We start from the raw sequence: 19,947 nt of genomic DNA, 5'->3' as shown, positions 1-19,947 counted from the left end.
CTTGGTTGCCAGCATTTTGCCCCAGTGTGCCAATTAGGGCTCATCAGTTGGGTGCCTAGCACATCTACCAAGACACATGGCTAGTGCACGCAGTGGAAGCCACTGCACAGGCTACATAGAGCCTCAGGCAGTGCCAATGTATTGTGAGAGATGTGATCATTTTTTACAAAAATTGATGCCTGCATTCACATACTCTTTGCCAAACATCAGCCATTTTTTTGTAGTTGCAACAGCTGGCCGTGATTTGTATTCTTGATTCGCTTGGGTTTGTTGCTTGAAGACACTGGCTTTGCTGTGATACAAATTTGACGGGGGCAGGCCTGAGCAGAATCCTGTTTTTAGCAGGTGGTTGTGTGATCTGTACCTGAAGTCATTCTTACAAATATAGCTCAAATCAAGAAGGACAAGCCCACGTACATGGCATTCGTAGATCTAGAAAACGCATTCGATAATGTTGATTGGACCAAGCTATTTATGATTCTGAAGATGATAGGGATCAGATACCAAGAACGAAGAATTATCTACAATCTGTATAAAAATCAGTCTGCAGTGATAAGAATCGAGGGCTTTGAAAAAGAAGCAGCAATGCAGAAAGGAGTGGGGCAAGGCTGCAGTTTGTCCCCTCTCCTTTTCAATGTTTACATAGAACAGGCAGTAAAGGAAATCAAAGAGAAATTTGGAAAGGGAATCACAGTCCAAGGAGAAGAAATCAAAACCTTGAGATTTGCCGATGATATTGTTATTTTATCTGAGACTGCAGAAGATCTCGAGAAGTTGCTGAATGGTATGGATGAAGTCTTGGGTAAGGAGTACAAGATGAAAATAAATAAGTCCAAAACAAAAGTAATGGAGTGCAGTCGAACGAAGGCAGGTGATGCAGGAAATATTAGATTAGGAAATGAAGTCTTAAAGGAAGTAGATGAATATTGTTACTTGGGTAGTAAAATAACTAACGATGGCAGAAGTAAGGAGGACATAAAATGCAGACTAGCACAAGCAAGGAAGAGCTTTCTTAAGAAAAGAAATTTGCTCACTTCAAACATTGACGCCATAAGACCTATCTGTGTCGGTGCGACGTAAAGCCCCTAGCAAAAAAAAAAAAAAAAAAAAAAAAAAAATTCAAACATTGATATCGGAATTACTGTAGAAAGATGTTTTTGAAGACTTTCGTGTGGAGCGTGGCATTGTATGGAAGTGAAACATGGACGATAACTGGCTCAGAAAGAAAGAGAATAGAAGCTTTTGAAATGTGGTGTTACAGAAGAATGCTGAAAGTGAGATGGATAGATCGAATCACGAATGAAGAGATACTGAATCGAATTGGTGAGAGGAGATCAATTTGGCTAAATTTGACGAGAAGAAGAGATAGAATGATAGGACACATCTTAAGACACCCAGGACTTGTTCAGTTGGTTTTTGAAGGAAGTGTAGGGGGTAAGAACGGTAGGGGTAGACCAAGGTATGAATATGACAAGCAGATTAGAGCAGATGTAGGATGCAATAGTTACGTAGAAATGAAAAGGTTAGCACAGGATAGGGTGGCATGGAAAGCTGCATCAAACCAGTCTATGGACTGATGACTCAAACAACATAAATATCTATGCAGGACACTAGTGATCAGCTGATGACAGATTCAGTTCCTGAACCTCCAAGGGAAAATAGTGGTGTTGAACCATCAAAAGAAAATGGTAGTTATGATCATCATTTTAAAAGTGGCATGAAAGAAGACAAAAATCAGAAGAAAAAGAAGGAAACAAAAGAAAGGTCTTCCAAGAAATCTAAAATTCCTCCTAAGAAGCCAGAATTTCCATACCCTTTTTCTGTCTCAACCACCACAGTTAATATTACTGGTAACACGGTGCAGCTTGGTAATGTAGTCAATATCACCGTTAATCCCCAGACTTCAAAACCCAGTCCTGAGAAGATAGGAAAGCCTATAGAAAATCCCAAAGCAGTTGCAGAGCTTTTGAAAAGTAGTGATACTGCCGCTGAGGATGACTTGGATATTGTTGCCAGCCATGTGGAATATGGTTGGAAAACTCGAAGAAGGAGACTTGGATTTTCTGAAGTTCAACTGGAACAATTTGAAGAGAAATGTAAAAGAGACGAGGCTGATCTTAACAGAGATAGTGTTTCAAATGCTGCTGGATTGGAAGTAGTCTGAGGACAATAAAGTAACTGTTGGTATCGTATGTCACAGTTTGTGGAAAACAAGGCAGTATGATGCAGCAGTTTATTTAGCCAAGGAAAGATCATCATCATCACAGTGAAAAACATGTGCTGTTAGTGAACTTACATATCTGAATATATTCTTTGTGAGGGACTTGTATTTTTATATAACTAAATAGCATGGAATTTTCCCACATTCCTTAATAACACAAGGACTGATCTTGTATATAAGAGAGTTTTTTCTGCACTGGTCATTTTCAATGTTTATTCAAAGATAGCTACACTGAAACAAGATTGTCCACGTTTAGTATTGACTTTATATTACTAAAAGCTCTGTTTAAAATTTTAAGACACCTTGGACTACACCCCAAATTAATAAACTTGATAAAATTGACTCTCACCAACACCAAATCAAAAGTGAAGTTTAGGGGTGAAACATCAGAGATATTCGAAATTAAAACTGGACTACAGCAGGGAGATGTGCTCTCACCACTATTATTTAGGGGTGCTCTAGATATGGTAATGAGGGAATGGTTTAGGAAATGTCCCCCTAAAATAAAAATTGGCCAAAAAATCAAAACAAAGTGCCTGGGTTTTGCTGGCGATTTAGCATTACTAGCAGTGGACATAAAAGAAACAAAAACCCAGATATCAGAACTTCAAAACATTGCAAATAAAATTGGCCTCAAAATATCATTTGAAAAAACAGAAATTATGCCCCAAAAACCAACACAACTAAAAGAAGTTACCATAAATGGTAATAAAATCAAAATAGTAACTAAATTTAAATATCTTGGAGAAGTAATAACACATAACCTAAATGAAAAATCTCAACCCAAACAAGACCAAATAGATTAGCTAAAGCACAAACATTAACATGGGATATCTACAGAAAGAAATGACTATCAATAAATACAAAAATTAAACACTATAACACATTTATAAAACCGGAAGCTACATATGCAGCAGAAACACTTTCTTACCTGAATAAACAATCAAAGACTGACAGACATCAGAAAATTGAAAGGAGGATTGGAAGAACCTGCATCAACAAAAAATAGCAGAAAGATGGACAGTGGCGGTTAATACCTAACAAAGTCATGTACAAAGAGCTAGAACCCATTACAGATACTATGCGTAAGAGGAGACTGGGATTCTTTGGACATATCATGAGGATGCAGGATTCGAGACTTCTGAAACAACTAGTACAACACAATCTCGTCTCAAAAAATACCACAACAGGATGTAAATGGATCAGAGAAGTAAGAGAGGATCTGAAGGAAATAGGCCTTACAACAGAAGACACCACAAATAAGATAAAATTGAATACAAAACTCAAGAATTCAAACCTCCGCTTTACCCTTACACAAAACAAACCAACAACACGCATATTTTCAACTGAGGAAAGGGCACGAAGATCAGAGCATCTGAAGAAGTACTGGGAGGACCACAAAGCCCGAACAATCCCTTCAAAGAGACCTGAATGACGGACTGACTAAAGTGATCCTATGTGGTCATAAAAGAAGAAGAAAAGCAATGTTAGTGTATCATAAACTGCAATTTTATTAAACCTTTCTTTTGAAGAGGTAATTGACTGAAACAGGATCTTTTGGTTAGTATTTCACTTTTCTTATTTCTAGTTTCGGTCTAGAAAGCTAAGAATAACGGCTGAGAGGATTTGTCGTGCTGACCATACGACACCTAGTAATCTGCAGGCTTTCGGGCTGAGCAGCGGTCGCCTGGTAGTCCCAGGCTCTTCAAGGGCTGTAGTGCCATGGGGTTTGATTTGTTTTTTTATTTCTAGTTTATTTGTTTTATATTCTGTATTTAGGAATATGCACTAGCTGATCAAAAGTATCCTGACATCTATCTGAAATTGCACGTAGACTTTACCTGTGTCATGTTCCCTACTGTTGGACAGTAATATGGTTTGGGTCCACCCTTCGCCTTTATGACGGCCTTAACCCCGCTGGGGACACTTTCATATATGTGGAGGAGCGGCAGCCCATTCTTTCTCAAGAGCTGAAACCAGAGAAGGTAGTGATGTTGGTCGCTGGGGTCCGTTCCGCATTTAGAGTGTTCTTAAGCGCAATAAGGGGACCACGCACTAACCATGAAAAACACCCCGTACCACCTCCTCCATACTTCACTGTTGGCACTACACATGATTGCAGGTATCATTCTCCAGGCATTTGCCAAACCCAACCCCCTTCCATCGGATTGCAACAGGGTATAGCGTGATTCATCACTCCAAATCACTCGTGTCCAGTCATCCACTGTCCAGTGGCATTGTTCTTTACACCACCTCAAGCATCGCTTAGCATTGACTACAGAAATGTTTGGATTATGAGCAGCAGCTCGACCGTTGTACCCCATAATTTTAACTTCCGGCGCACAGTCATTGTAGTAGCTGGACTGCGGGTAGCACTTTGGAACTCACAAGTGATTCCTTCTGCCAATTTTTTGTGATTTTTTTTACAACCACACTCTGCAATGCTCGACAGTCCCTGTCCGGCGTGAATGAGGTCTTCCTGGTCTTGGTTTAACTGCAGTTGCTCCTTCTTGTTTCCACTTAACAACCACATCACCAACAGTCGACTTGACCAGCTTTAGAAGGGTTCAAATGTCCCTGATGTTACTCAGGTGACATCCAGTGACTAGTCCACATTAAAAGTCACTGAGCTCTCCTGACCGACTCATTCTTCTGTTACTGCTTCTCTACTAACAACACAATACTCCCTGCTTCATTTTATACAGATGGGTCCGCCTCTCGTGACATCTAGGGTTCAGTTCTGCATTGCATAGGGGTGTTTGGATACTTTTGATCAGGTAGTGTACTGTACTCAGATTAGCTTAGAAACATTTAGCTGGATTGGTTTTACGAGTCAAGTTCATTTGTATCTAGAGAGAGAATATATTTTTAATTTCTCAAGTCAGTACTGGTCTGTAAAATCAGACTCCTTTCCTGAATGGTGAGCATTGAGGCCTTCGGTTCAGAGGGTCCCAGGTTTGATTCCTGGCTGAGTCGGGGATTTTAATTGTGTCATTAATTCTTCTGGCTCGAGGACTGGGTGTTTGTGTTTGTCTCAACACTTTCCTCTTCATATTCAGACAACACACCACACTACCAACCACCACAGAAACAGACAATAGTGATTACATCCTGCCATATAGGGTTGGCATCAGGAAAGGCATCCGGTTGTAAAACAGGGTCAAATTTACATCTGCAGCTCAGTTCACAAGCGTGGGAAAAACAGTAGATGATGATGTCCGGTTCCATGGCTAAATGGTTAGCGTGCTGGCCTTTGATGATGATGATGATGATGATGATGATGAAGATGCCGGCTAGGTCATCAGATGATATAGCTTTCGATTCCAATAGGGAACTTGAAATATTTGTCCTGAATGAGTAAATTCATAATTCCTTATAAGTGGTCTATTATTGGTAACTAGCCTGTGCAGTGACGTCCACAATATGCACTAGCCGTGCGTCATGGTAGGTGTGCTAGTTACCAACTGATGAGCCCAAATTTGCACACTCGGGTGAATTGCTGGATAGCAAGAATGAGTTATCTGGAAATTTATAATTATATACTTACAACTAGCAAGATACCCGTGCGTTGCTATGGTTTTAAACTGAAAGTTATTATTCAAAGTTATACGTTTTGGAGAGTCCACTGTCATCTGAGCCTGTAAAATATGCCATCAGTTCATATGTCAAACGTTTTTGGGGGAATGATTACTTATTTCCTGATTTAACACTCATTTGAACACCATACGGAAGAATTTGATTGTTTAAACCCCTATTTAACATATAGGATGAAAAAGCAACCAACCTGTGAAATTTTGACTTTGTACGTCGAACAGTAATTGAGGAATTAATACTTTTTGAAGGAGTGAATGTTTTAAAATATTTAAGAACATCTAGGATATAGAAGACCACCCTTCATTTTTAAAACAGTTTGTGCCTGAAACGGTTTCAGAAGAATGGATATTGTGTTTTTGAGAGTCAGCCACCATCTAGACCCCTTAGGGGAGAAATATTTTGAAGTATAGGATATTTTACACCTAGGGCATAAAATACCCTTCTCGTAAAATTACAACTTTGTACGTTAAACGGTTTTGGGGGGATGAATAATTTCATTTACAGAGCTTACCTCATTTAATAATTTAGGGGTAAAACGTTAAAAAATATATTTCCTATTCACGCATAGGATTTAAAATATATACCGCTATTTGGAATTTTATCTTCGTACATTAAACCATTTCGGAGGAAGGAATGAATATATTTGTTTTCGGTTCTTAACCCCCATTTAACTCTCTGAGCAGTTAAATTTGTTTCAAACCTTTTGTTAGTTAATACCCAGGATATAATTTAATTTCCTTCATAATTCAAACGGTTTCACGTAAATACATATTTTTGTCATCATTCCTCACCCTCCAGTCAACACTCCCTTAGGAGTGTATTTTTTAAGTTCACTTCTTATTTGTATTCTCATAAAAAGAATTCAACTCCTTTTAGAGGCCCTTAAGTTGATTCCACGCCCCCACCCTTGTCACAATATGCGTGTGTCTTTATTATTAAAGGAGGTTCCAAATACCAATTTTCTCGTCCGTAACATCCTTCGTTTTTGAGATATAAGTATCCCCATGAGAATAATTCAATCCCTTTTTCAGTCCTTTTTACAACCCCCACCCCGTAATTCTGAAACAAAACAGTATGTATGCATAAGAAATTCTTCCATCAAAAGACATTACAATACTTTTCACAAGGAGCAATCATCATCATTATCATAATTGGTTTGCAGTCCTAAGACAGATGGTTAGACTCAGTTTCTAACGATTTAAAGATAAGAGGTATAGAACTAAATGAGGCCACAACACTAGTTGCAAATTGAGGATTGTGGCAACGTTTAGTAAATTCACAGAGGCTTGCAGACTGCACGCTGAAAGGCATAACAGTCTATAATGATAATGATAATGTATGTATGTATGTATGTATGTATGTATGTATGTATGTATGTATGTATGTATGTATGTATGTATGTATGTATGAATCAATGAATGATGAAGCCTATTTATTTACAGGTGTATAAGGGCACATCTCTCATGACAGAGAGCACTTTAATTGACGTTCCTACTGGTGTGGTGGCCTTTCACATGGACACCAGTGACCCACGAATTCCTGGTAGGTTATTATGTATATTGAAGGCGAAGATTTCGGTAAGTGGGCGTAGTTATACATCAGAGCATTCGAAGTTTAACTATAAATGAAATGGTGAATACAGGCAAAAGAGTACATTTTCATTACTGTTGAATGTATTAATAAATTATTTCGCAGAATAAATTGAATGACTGCTTTAGGTGAAAGGATTAGAGTATTATTGATGATAGCTAGCCCAGAATTTAATCCATTTCCTTTCTTCTGTACCAGCAGATCTGAATGCTGTTTCCTTAGGCTCTAGATGTTGGATAAGTTTTCTGTGGTGTAAAAAATGTTCTTTGTTCATCTTGATGCCTGATTTATAGAAAAGTTTGCAATCAGCAGAAATGAGAATGTTCATTCTTTTGAGATGAGCAGCAAGGCAGCCATGGTCAGTGTTTCAGTTAGAAGTAGGCTAGAGTTTTTCTTCTTGACTTTATTTAAAACATATCCATCCATGTTCAAAACACTACATAAACAGTTATAAAAGAAATATCTATACACACACAGTTAATACATGTTTACACTTAATACTATCTAGTGATTAGCAGCCAATTTCACATATTTGCTACATAATACCACAGCTTGGTTTCTGCAATATCTTACAAGAGAAAGGTCTGAAGTGTGACACTTAGATTTGGACTACACTTGGTATGACTGTGATCATGTTCAACGAAGTCCTGCTGTGAAATATGGTGCTTCCTTATCATTGGGTCCTCGTGGGAGTATGATTGACTCTTTGCTGTCATAGATAAAGTAGTAGTTCAGTAACATTAGCAAGTTTTGTGGTCTTTTGTAATGTCACCATTCTCAACTATTAGGCATCAGAAAGATAAATGAAAAGACATGTGAAATAAAAAGAGAAAAGAATCAAAAGAAAAGAGCACTAATTGAAAAGATTCTAAATAAACTAAAAAGGTGCATTAATGTTTTTATCAAGGTGGTTTTCAGCATATTACATATCACAAATGAAGCGCATATAATGATTAGGAATTTACTTCATATTTTACATGATGAATTTCTGTTTCTCTTCCTATTCACAGTAGTGATATCTTTAAAGAAGTGTTGGAAACACATTTATTTGGAACACCAGCTGCACCATAGCATTGCCACATTTAAGCATTTTGAGTATTCATGAAATATGTCAAACACAAAACAAAACTGCACAGGCATAAGAAAGGTTTCCACTGCTTCATCTTTGGCTACATAGCCATAGTTCTGCCAGGTAGATCTCCACACGGGTCTGTAGCATGATAGTTTGGTTGTATGCTAACAACTACAAACAGAGAATATTGTTGTGAATGTGCATGACAAACTCGTCATTCTGTCAGATAATTGTGTCTGATATTCTTGGAACGAAAGATTTCCGTGGCCAGAAACCATAAACGGTTGGTGGCTGTATAAGTGATGTGGTATACTCTGGCAAGCATTTGACTTCTCGTGCCTTGTCTGGAAGAATGTAGCCATGTAGTCTCTGAACCCTGACCATGAATCTAGAAGTAGCAAGCTGTTGACATCTACTTTACTAGAAACTACGTCATCCAACATTCCATAATTTTCTTTGTAGTCTTGCCTGATTGTGATGCATTTATAAAGAGATTAAGTTTTCTTCGACAATTGGCCCAAATTTTCCATCTTTTTCTTGGAGAAAATGAGGAGTGGTCTGCAAAATTTTCCATTCAATGATGCTCTTTTCTCCATCATGTTCCTTAATACAAAAAATAGATCAAAAGTTGATCTATCTCTTCTAAATCCATATAACAAGGTATGGGATGTTTCCTTTTCTACTCTCATCCTTAGTCTTCCCTCTAATAACCTCTCAAAGATCTTTGCTACATGCAAAGTGAGGGTGATTCTTTATAGTTACTACATTCTTTCTTATTACTCTTCTTGAATACTGGCATTATCAGACCCTTCCTCCAATTTTCTGATACTTCTCTTTTCTTCCATATCACTCGATATAATCTATATATCCAATGTAACCCTAAAGGTCCTGCTGTCTTTACCTTCTCTGTAGCCACCTGATCCACATCTGACGCTTTGCCACTTTTCATCTTTATAGCTACTTCTGTTTCCAACATTGTTATATCTTCACTTCGATTTTCTTTCACTGTTTCTTCTTCATGTTCTTCCTCTTCCTCCAATTCTTTGAATTTGATATTAATTTAGCAAAATACTCCTCCCATCACTGGAGAATATCCTCTCTTTGTGTCAAAATTTGTCCTGTATCTGTACTTACTAAGGTAGTATCTTCTTTCCTGTTTACTTTGCTTTTAAGCAATCCATACAACACTTTTTTACTTCCTTTAACATCCTCTCACAAAGTTTCTATTAAGTTTTCCCAGCATTTCTGTTTTTCTTTCTGTACAATCTTCTGACATGCTTTCTTTGCTTCATGATAATTTTGCCTACTCTCTGCATTTCTGCCTCCTACTCAGCTCCTCCATGTTTTTTGTTTTTCTTTCACTGCATCCCATACTTCGTTATTCCACCAGAGTGTCTAGTTTTCCCTCTTTTCCCCTGATGCTGTACCACATTTATCTTTTGCACATTATTCATCATTTCTTGTTTGAACTTGGCCCATTCCTCTTCAACATTGCCAACTTCTCATGTAGGAATTTGTTTTTTTCTGTTCTATATGTAACTTCTCTTATTCTCCCTTTTCCTTCGATTTCTATACCTTTACTTTTCATTCTCTAGTCTCTTTTAATCTTACCACGCCCTAATTTAGTTACTACAGTTTTATGGTCTCCTTCAAAATCTTCTCTTGGCATAGCTGTCACATGTTCCAATTCTCTGTGTTTCTCTCTCTCAGCTAAAATCAGATCAATCATTGTTTTTGTTCTCCTTTGTCCCCATCCATATCTAGTTATATATTGGCTGTTCGTCTTTCTGAACCATATATTGCCTACTATTAATCCAGTCCTTTCACAAAAATCTAGTAGTAGCTCTCCTGCATTTTTATTTCCATTGCTGAAAGGACCAATTATTTCTTCCTTATCTTGCCTGTCTGTTCCTCTGTGGGCACTCATGTCTCCCATTATTACCACCTCTTTATCTTCAGTGCACCTCTCCAGTTCCTCAAAGAACCCTCTAGACTCTTCAGCATTTCCTGTCTGAGGTGCATATACCTGGATAAAATCTTGGACTCCACTCTCCAAGCAAAGTCTGATTTTCATGATTCTGTCATTTACCTGATAGACCTCCTCTATGTACTGTACTTCCCTCACAATAAAACCTGCTCCATTATTGCAGTTTGCACCTCCACTTCAAAACAACTTAAACCCCTTCCTCAATCTTTTCTGTCCCTTTTCTTTCCATTTGGCTTACTTTGAATATACAGTAAAATTCATCTAGTGGGTTATTCGTAGACACTCTTATTGATGAGATGACTTGAAAGGTTGTTATAGAATTTGTTGGTTAACAGTTTTCTGATGGTCAACATTTTTCTTTGGTAACATTTTTCTTTTGTCTGTTCAGAAATATAGAAGAGAAATGAGCATACTCCTACCCCACTTCTATTATTCTTGTCCTGTGAGTATCTGTTTATATTTTAAGGTATGGTTTGATGAATTTATCTCCAGTAATTACTGTTTCAAGATACTTGGTGGACATCTTCCTTATATAGTTCTTCCAAAATGATATTTATCTTGACTTGTAAGTATTCCATGAGATTGACTGGCACAGAGTAAGATTCAGCTTCTAGCTGTGGTGGGGGTGGGGGTGGGGGTAGTTCTGAGCTTGCATTTGGGAGATAGTTCTAACTCCACCATTAGCAGCCCTGAATGTGGTTTTCTGTTGTTTCCAAATTTCACACCAGGCTGTAGCTTAATTCCAGGGATACTTCCTTCCCAGTCCTAGCCCATTCTTATACCATCACCACTGAAAACCTATCTGAGATAGTACAGTGTTAAAATACTAGTAGGAGAAAAATAAGTTTTATTTGAATTTATAGCTGTGGCAGTTGCTTCTGGATACAACATCTATGTGTACAAAAACATGAGGCCGTACTTCAAGTTCTCTTTACCGTCATTGGATGTGAACTCTCTGGAGAGAGAGGTCTGGTTGCAGGTATGAATATAATAATTGTTGATTGCATATAACTACAGTTTTTCTTTATGAGGGCCTATTTTATGTACGTTTTGAACTGTTTAAGGTACGAGAGAAATCCATGGAGGTTGAGACATTCTATGAATTAGTGCAGAACCTTCGCCAGGAGATTGGCTTCTCACACTTGACTTCAAGGTCTCAGCAATTTTTAATGTCAGAGCCTTCAAAATGGAAGGATTTTGTTGAAACTTACAAGAATATTCCACTGAAGAAACAGGTAGTATTTTAAATTCGATAGTCAGATAACTTACAAATTGATTTTACTATGCACTGAATACATGAATTACTGGTTCTATTAAATTATCATCATTATTATAGACTGTTATGCCTTTCAGCAATCAGATAATGGAAAGGACCAAACAAGTGCAAATTAAGTGATGCATAGAAAGAAATGAATACATAGTAGGATAAACACAGCGACAAGTCAGTGCGGTAGATCTTCAGTCTTGATGTGGGTAGTATAGGATACGAACAAAGCATGAAAAGCACAGTCCTAATCTTTTACCACGTGTATTCATCTTTTGTCTCTTCCCTTTCGCTGTATTTATTCAGCTTTCTTTTTACCCTTCACCTCCCCCATGTAGGCTGAAGATCTTTCGATACGGCCCCTCAATAATTTTTGAAGCGTGCCCTCTTGATGAACCTGGGAAGAAGAAATGAATGTAGAAGAACCAGGATTGGGGAGATAGTGTGTTCGAACCTCACTGTCTGCAGCCATGAACGTGGTTCTTCATGGTTTCCCATATTCATACTCTTCTGTTGGCCATCTTAGTGTTTTACTAGTTCAGATCAGAACATATTTTTTACAAAATAAAATCATGCCGAAGGTTGAGGAGGAGCTGTATGCACTTCCAGAAGAATTCAAGATACAATTGATCTAAATTGATGGCATCATTCTTTGATGTGCCGTATGTGAAGTAAGTATTGCAATCAATGATGAGCATCAAAGAAACAGAATAAAGCACTCATCCAGTACAGCAAACATGTAAGGCTGTACCTTAATTAAGGCCACGGTCACTTTCTTCCCACTCCTAGCTCTTTCCTATTCCATCATCTGTCAGTGCAACGTAAAGCAAATTGTAAAGAACTGGGATTGATGAGGAGAGAACCAATCTATTTGTAGTTTGTAGTATATAAAGGAGTGTGGAGATCGTCCTTGTCCTTTTGTGTTTTTTTTTCTATATTTCTTTTCCTGCACTGACTTGTCATTGTGTTTATCCTGTTATGTTCCTTTTGATGTTAATATAAAAGGTTTATTTCACAATATTACAAGTATAGTTACAGTTCAAGTACAATCACTTATTAACACACAAGACATAATTCTGTACTCCTCTACTTGTCATAGAGTACTGACCTACATGTTACCACTTTGAAGGTCGGTGGACGATAGCTAGTGAATGGATTTTAAGGTGCAGCGCCTTTCCAAAAATATTGATTATTTTCACCATGTTGGTCCGTATTGACTTATATTCAAATTTCTGTAAAATATTTTCACCACCTTGTCAATACTTATACATTTTATTTATTTAATTAAATAAATAAATACATTAAATAAATTAATAAATAAAATGTGTAAGTATTGACAAGGCGGTAGAAAATATTTTACAGAAATTTTCCAAAAATATACCTCTTTTCGTACAGATAAGTCAATATATGTATTTTGGGACATAAAATGAAGCTAAATAAACACAGTGTGTTGCATCTTTTGCATATTTTCGTGAGATTACTACATTTTTCCACCACTTTTGTTTTTTCTCTTCTTGAACAGATTTTAAAAAAATTGTTTAATCAGAAGTCAAAAATAGTCAGTAAATAAATATTAAAATATAATTTATGGAAACCGCCAGTAATTCATATCCCAGCTAAAACAGTCGACTTACAGCTGTGAAATCAAATAAAAATTTTGACAATGATGCTGCAACAGTTTAAACTAACGAGGGAACACATACATGTGTTACACTCGGATTCGGTTGAAATTTGGTAGGAATATTCGTGGGAGGCAGTAGAATGCCAAGGTGAAAACTGCATGTGCCCAGCGCAAGTTTAAACGCCAAAATTGAACATATAAATAGTCGTAAAATTAGAAGTGCCGCGGGAGTATCGGGGTGTGGCGGAGAGGTAGGGAGGAGCGAAGCAGCGGACGTGAACCAACCAGGCTGTGTCGAGCTGCGCCAGCAGCCAGGCAGCGTATAGTTAGCACGTTCCCCTTAACTTCTCGATCAGATGTGCAAAACGTAAATATGAAAACAGCACATGAAACCAGTATACAAAGGACGATGTTTGAACAACGATGCCAATAAGGTTTGAAAAATTCACGCCCGAGTTTTTGTTACTCGTAATACTTAAAATGGGTTTCATTATAACAATTCTGTATATAGTTCTCATTGGAGTTAGTTCCGGTTTTGCAAAGCTGGGTCATCCTTTTGCCCCTTGCAATGCCAGACTGTGTGTTGTGTAGTATCCTTGTATTGATAATGGATCTGTTAAGAATGTCTCTACCAGTATTACAATGTCCGTGTCTATAATATTCATCGGCATTTGGTTTAGGACGCTTCTTAGTCCCTCTACGTTCCATAACATTAAGCTTATGGGGTCGTTTAAGATATCGCTTGGGCTATTATTGGAGTATAGCTCCTGTGTCCCTATTATATTACACACTGTCGTCAAACCTTCCACATTCCCTGTTAAGAGCTTTATTGTATCACTCTCATCCTTTGCGCTATACTCTACTTCTTTCCCATCTCCATTTCCGAAAATTATAACGTCTTACTACGATACCCTTTAGCCAAGCGTTGGATTTTTCTGTCAACTCTGTTTTGTCAAAAGGGATACCAGTTTTGTATGCTTTGATGAAGCTCACCGACTCGAGTTGCTCACATTCTATTTGCCCTGTGATACCACATTGATTTATGTGGGCTATCAGGTTTTCCCTCTTCACCGAATGATGTACGCGCCCGACATACAGCCAGGCTCTTCGTTCTCCAGCTCGAAGGCTATTTGGTTCCGGTTCCTTGGTTCCAGTAATGGTCTTGCTGTTCCTGCATTTCCTTCAGTATGTAACTTTGGTAGACAGTCTCTGTTCATCCTCTCATGTGATAATGGTACCGTGTATCTCCTCCTCTTCCGTTGGAGCGGGAGTAGTAATGTGTACTTCACCTTGGTCTTTATCTGTTTCTTGAGATAAGGATATTTTCTCATTTCCATTTATGGGCTTCTTGAAAATTTGTGATTCTCCCTCATTTAAGGCATCTGTATTAATGTTATCCTTGATTCCCGATGTTATCTCTGGAGGCTTAGGAGCTTTTGTTTTGGTCATATTAAGGCGTGGAAGATACCTCTTCATTTCCTGACAAATTGTATTTTTGATCTCGTCTCTCAGCATACCCTCAATATCGACTTTTATTCCGGTTAGTAGCGTTTCCATGTGAGTCTTTAACTTTTCCATCAGTTTCATTTCTGTCTCTAACGTTTTTAGCACTTTGGGCTTGCAATCTGGGCATAACCCTGCTGGTTTACAATTTTTCCTCTTGATAATGTCAAATTCTCCTCTTGTCAGTTCACTACATTCTGGGTGCTGCCACCTGTTGCAGTTTTCACACTGTATAGAGTTTTTATTTGTATGTACATTCATCCCGCAGATGTTGCACATTTGCGTATCATCGTTGTCTGCCATGCTCCATGTCCAATGTCAGTTACGTCTATGGTCTTTAAAACATCTTCCTATAGTTTATATATAATGGTTTGTTACCTTACACAGTTTTATATTCCTCAAGAAGCATTTCCACAACACTATCGCTCCAACGCTTAACAAATTAGTGAATACCTAATATTAACAGGTACTCGAATGTATAATTGTATTATCGGCTAGTATAGAGTACCTGTACGTTAGCTGAATCAGTCGCGGTTCCTTATATATGACGGTATCGCTCCAATATAAACAATGAAATGTCTTTAGCATTTGTTGCAAGCGAATGTCCTTCCTCGAGAGTGTATTGCCATGTGTTTTAAGTTGTGACTTGCGAGTTTTCAAACTCTTGTTACCTTCTGTGCACACGTGTTGTTTCTGCCTCGTGTGTATTCTGCAGATCATCGCTTGCCGTCGGTGGTATCTTTGTCTAGTTGAGCGATTTGCAGCTCAATTTGGCCAACCGTAGTATATGGCATTGCATTAATGAACTGTACACTGGTCAGCAGCACTAAGTTAAACGAATGAGGTACACTCATTTAAATACAGTATATGCATATACTTTTCTAATCCGTATGCCTACCTCAGAACTACAATTCACCTTACACAGGAATAGTTAAAATATTATGAGTACAGATTCGTAATTCATTCGTAAGTAATTACACTCCGTAATATGCACAATGAAGATAGGTTTATTATCATTATCGAGAAGAGCCTGTTCATTCATTAATAATCATCTACTGTCACATTTAAATAACTAATAACGGCATAACTTAACGTTCATTGGTCCTGAGAATTTATCTTCAGGCACTATCAGCTAAATTAACAAAGTGTTTAATAAAGTGTCTAATAAAATGTAGTTTTCTGTCAAACTGTGCGATGGACTGGAGGCTTTGTCAAACTTTCGTAATTGAATTCTAGCTCATCTTGAATGCAATTACGTTCAGTATTTATTAACTGCGAAGAATAACAATTCTCAGCTCGCCTTCACTTCTGTAAAAAGAAGATGTATCGCCTTATGGCGTCTGGACGACATTATTTACGTCTGAAATTATACTTGGCAATATGCACAATGAAGATAGGTTTATTATTATTATTGGGAAAAGCCTGTTCATTAATAGTCATCTACTGTCACATTTAAATAACAAATAAATAACGGCGTAATTTAACGTTCACTGATCCTGAGAATTTATCATCAGGCACTATCAGGCATTATTAGCTAAATTAACAAAGTGTCTAATAAAGTGTCTAAGTGTGGCGCTAATGAAATGTAAAATGTAGTTTTCTGTCGAACTGTACGATGGGCTGAAGTCCTTGTCCAACTTCTGTAATTGAATTCTACCTTGTCTAGAATGCACATACGCTGAGTAGTTATTCACCATGAAGTATAACGATTCTTAACTCACCATCACTTCTGTAAAAAAGAAAATGTATCACCTTATGGCGTCTTTCGACACTATTTTCATCTGAAACGCTGATTTTATCTGTTAAATATCACTTATTTATCAGAGTATCACACTCAGAGTATCCTTACGCAGACTTGAAGGGTAAGAAAGCTGCAGGAATTGATGGCATATTCAACGAACATATACAAACTACAGAAAATATACTACTAACAACGTGGACATTACTCTTTAATAAGCGCATGGAAATCAACGAAATCCCTGACACCTGGCAACACTCAGTGATGAAGATCTTATATAAAGGAAAGTTGCCTAGATTCATACTGTGGAATTGCCTTAGAAAGGAATATCTTTAAACTATTTACCAGATTACTAACAATGAGACTGATAGAAGAGGTAGATCACGCCTTACCGGAAGAGAAATTCAGCTTTAGATGAGGGAGATCTACAATGAATGCGATAAAGAATCTGATTGACGACATAACGGATGCCCTCAGACATCCAAAAGGGAAACTTTACGCGATCTTCGTAGACTACAACAAAGCGTTCGACCTAGTGGACAGGGAAAAACTACTGAAGAAACTGGGAAACATAATAGGATATATGAATTCTTTAACGAACATCATTAGGACCATTCTTGCTTATAATTACATCTCTGTAAACGATAACGTCTCTATCTCAAATCCTATAACGCAGATGAATGGAGTACTATAGGGTGATCCAATGAGCCCCATACTCTTCAATATAGCAGTCTCAGACCTAATACCAACTATAAAGGTCGAAGGTGACGAGATGCATATATACATGTATTATGCAAATGACATGGTACTCATATCAAAAAAACACGAAAAACTACAGGCTGCTTTCAATAAGCTGAACATTTGGGCAGAGGACGATACATTCAGAGTTAATCGACAAAAGACGGTACAGATGATCTTCCGCAAGGGAGGTGGAACAACATTAACAGAGAAAATTCACTACGAAAATGGAGGAGAAACTATGCCAATCGTAAACAACTTTAAATATTTGGGCATTACATTACAGACGTCAGGAACTACTTGTACCAGACACATCAAGGATAGAGTGGCTGCAGCCATAATAGCAATGAATGACATCTTGATATTACGCAAACTTTCGGTTGAAGTCGCTGTGAATTGTTCCATCCAAGAATATCTCCGATAATGACGTATGGGTGTGAACTAGAATTGATATGGGAACATCTCACTAAAGGAAATATTTGAGACATTGAAAGTGTAAAAGCAATCTACATGAAAAAGTTATTACGTTTGTCCGAATTCACTCCTTCAAGACTATGTTACGAGCTGACAAGAGAACTCTTCTATACAGAAGAACTACGTCACAAACTAATATTGCCAAGATGCATTCAACCAGTTACAAACAGATCTGCAAACCAAGAAGGGAGATATATGGGAAACATTTTACACCACAGAGGCTATGACCAGTACGGATTGGATGAAGGCAAACTATGAACTCAGGCACATAGTGACTAGATTAGCAACACATGGTTTTCATCACCGCGTGTGTGCTAACAAAACTTTTCATATCGTCGCCATAAGACCTATCTGTGTCGGTGCGACGTAAAGCCCCTAGCAAAAAAAAAAAAAAAAAAAAAAAAAACCCTTTTCATACCCCGAGAAAGGAATGTATGTGTGTACTGTGCGAGAAGACTAGCGACTTATATCATGTTGTGACGTGTACTAAAAGACAGATGGGACTAACCAAATTCTGTTTAATGTAATTAGTCATGTAAACATATTTTAATGGCCATTGGCTGTAGTAAAATCTTTATTATAACAATTCTGGGATCTATTCAAGTAATTAACACAATAACTTACAATATATCTGGTCTCATTCCCAAAATGTACAAAAGTGCACCTATCAAGTTTCTGTATCTAAAACCATGCCTTATTTCTTGTGCCAGTTCTAGTTTCAAATTTACTTCATTAGGGGTATTATAGTGGTGTGGAGAAAAACCTGTCCCACCTCCACTTTGCCCAGCACAAATCTCGCATAGAGTGACCAGGATTTGAACCACGGAACCCATTGGTGAGAGGCGGGCGCACTGCCATCTGAGCCACAGAGGCAACACTCTCCAATACCATTTCATTTCATCGGTCAGTCATAAATCATTGCCCCAGAGGAGTGCAACAGGTTTCAGGAGCCGACACAATTTCTATCATTGCCGCAAGATGGGGGCTGTATTAATTCCATTCCTAACCTGGTCGAATTACTGGAAACAGGTTGTGGATTTTAATTTTTCAGGAGTATTATAAAACATTGAATTTACAATCTTATATTTCACAGCTAAAGAATCAGTATAGCTTTCCTGGCTCAGTGCCATTATATTTGTTTCATAATCATAACAAATATTGATTCCAAGACAGTTCTTTATTTCACCTAAATCTTTCTTTCAGAATTGCTGTGACAGTAAATTCTTAATGTTTTCTATTTTCTCTTCCATTTTACAACAAATTAGCAAGTCGTCAACAAACATAATTAAGTAAATTACATTGTTTCCATCTTGCATAGCATGAAGGCAATTATTGTATTTGCCTCTTACAAAACCTAAATTCTTTATAAATTTCTCAAAGCAATCATACCATGCTCAAGGACTTTCTCCCAAACCATATAATGCTTTATCTAGTTTACAAACCTTTTCTGTACCACCCATGTGACCTCTTGGTTGCTTTACATAAATTTAAGACATAACTTTACCATCAAGGGACCGAGTTTCTACATTCATTTGTTCAAGAATTAAACTTTCTTGACAGCAGTAAGATAACTATATTTTCAATGTCTGCATGTTAGCAAGAGGTGAATAAGTATCATCTACAGTTTCCTTTTGTTGAACATCTCTCACAGTTAACCTAGCTTTATAATTGTTTTCTGACTTTTTGGTATAAACCCACTTCACATTAAGATAATTTTCGGTTCTCTGGTCTTTTAACTAATTTCCAAGTTTTATTTTTATTCAGACATTCAGTTTCCCTATTCATTGCTTGTTTCCACTATTTTGACATTACTATTTATCACCTCCTCAAAATGAACTCAATTATTTGTACTACAAAAGTTTAAGTAAATGAAGTTAAATATAGCTATCATCAAATCTAGCAGGTAATCTATGTTCTCTGTTTGATCTTTGCAATCCTAGTATCTGTTCTTATTTATGTTTATTTGAGACATTCTTTTTACAATTTTCTTCTCTTTGTCTACCTTCCAATTCAGATTCATTTTTACACCCTGAAGCATTTGAACATTATCCGACTCGTTGGCTGAATGGTTAGCATACTGGCCTTCGGTTCAGAGGGTCCCAGGTTCGACTCCCAGCCGGTTTGGGAATTTTAATCTTAATTGGT

The 19,947-nt window shown here is 37.5% G+C and overlaps 1 protein-coding gene across 1 annotated transcript in view; it reads left to right on the top strand.

Moving 5' to 3' along the window:
* BBS1 (Bardet-Biedl syndrome 1) overlaps positions 1–19,947 on the top strand; it is a 148,721-nt gene that overhangs the window by 29,462 nt on the left and 99,312 nt on the right. The window contains exons 3-5 of the mRNA XM_068225865.1: positions 7,258–7,357; positions 11,328–11,443; positions 11,529–11,699. Of these exons, the coding sequence (XP_068081966.1) occupies positions 7,258–7,357; positions 11,328–11,443; positions 11,529–11,699 (387 nt within the window). The remainder of the gene's footprint in view (positions 1–7,257; positions 7,358–11,327; positions 11,444–11,528; positions 11,700–19,947) is intronic.

The sequence above is a fragment of the Anabrus simplex genome, chromosome 2 (genome assembly GCF_040414725.1).
Source record: "Anabrus simplex isolate iqAnaSimp1 chromosome 2, ASM4041472v1, whole genome shotgun sequence".
Lineage (NCBI taxonomy): Eukaryota > Metazoa > Arthropoda > Insecta > Orthoptera > Tettigoniidae > Anabrus > Anabrus simplex.
The sequence above is the reverse complement of the archived record's forward strand: the minus strand, read 5'-3'. Positions and strand labels throughout refer to the sequence as shown.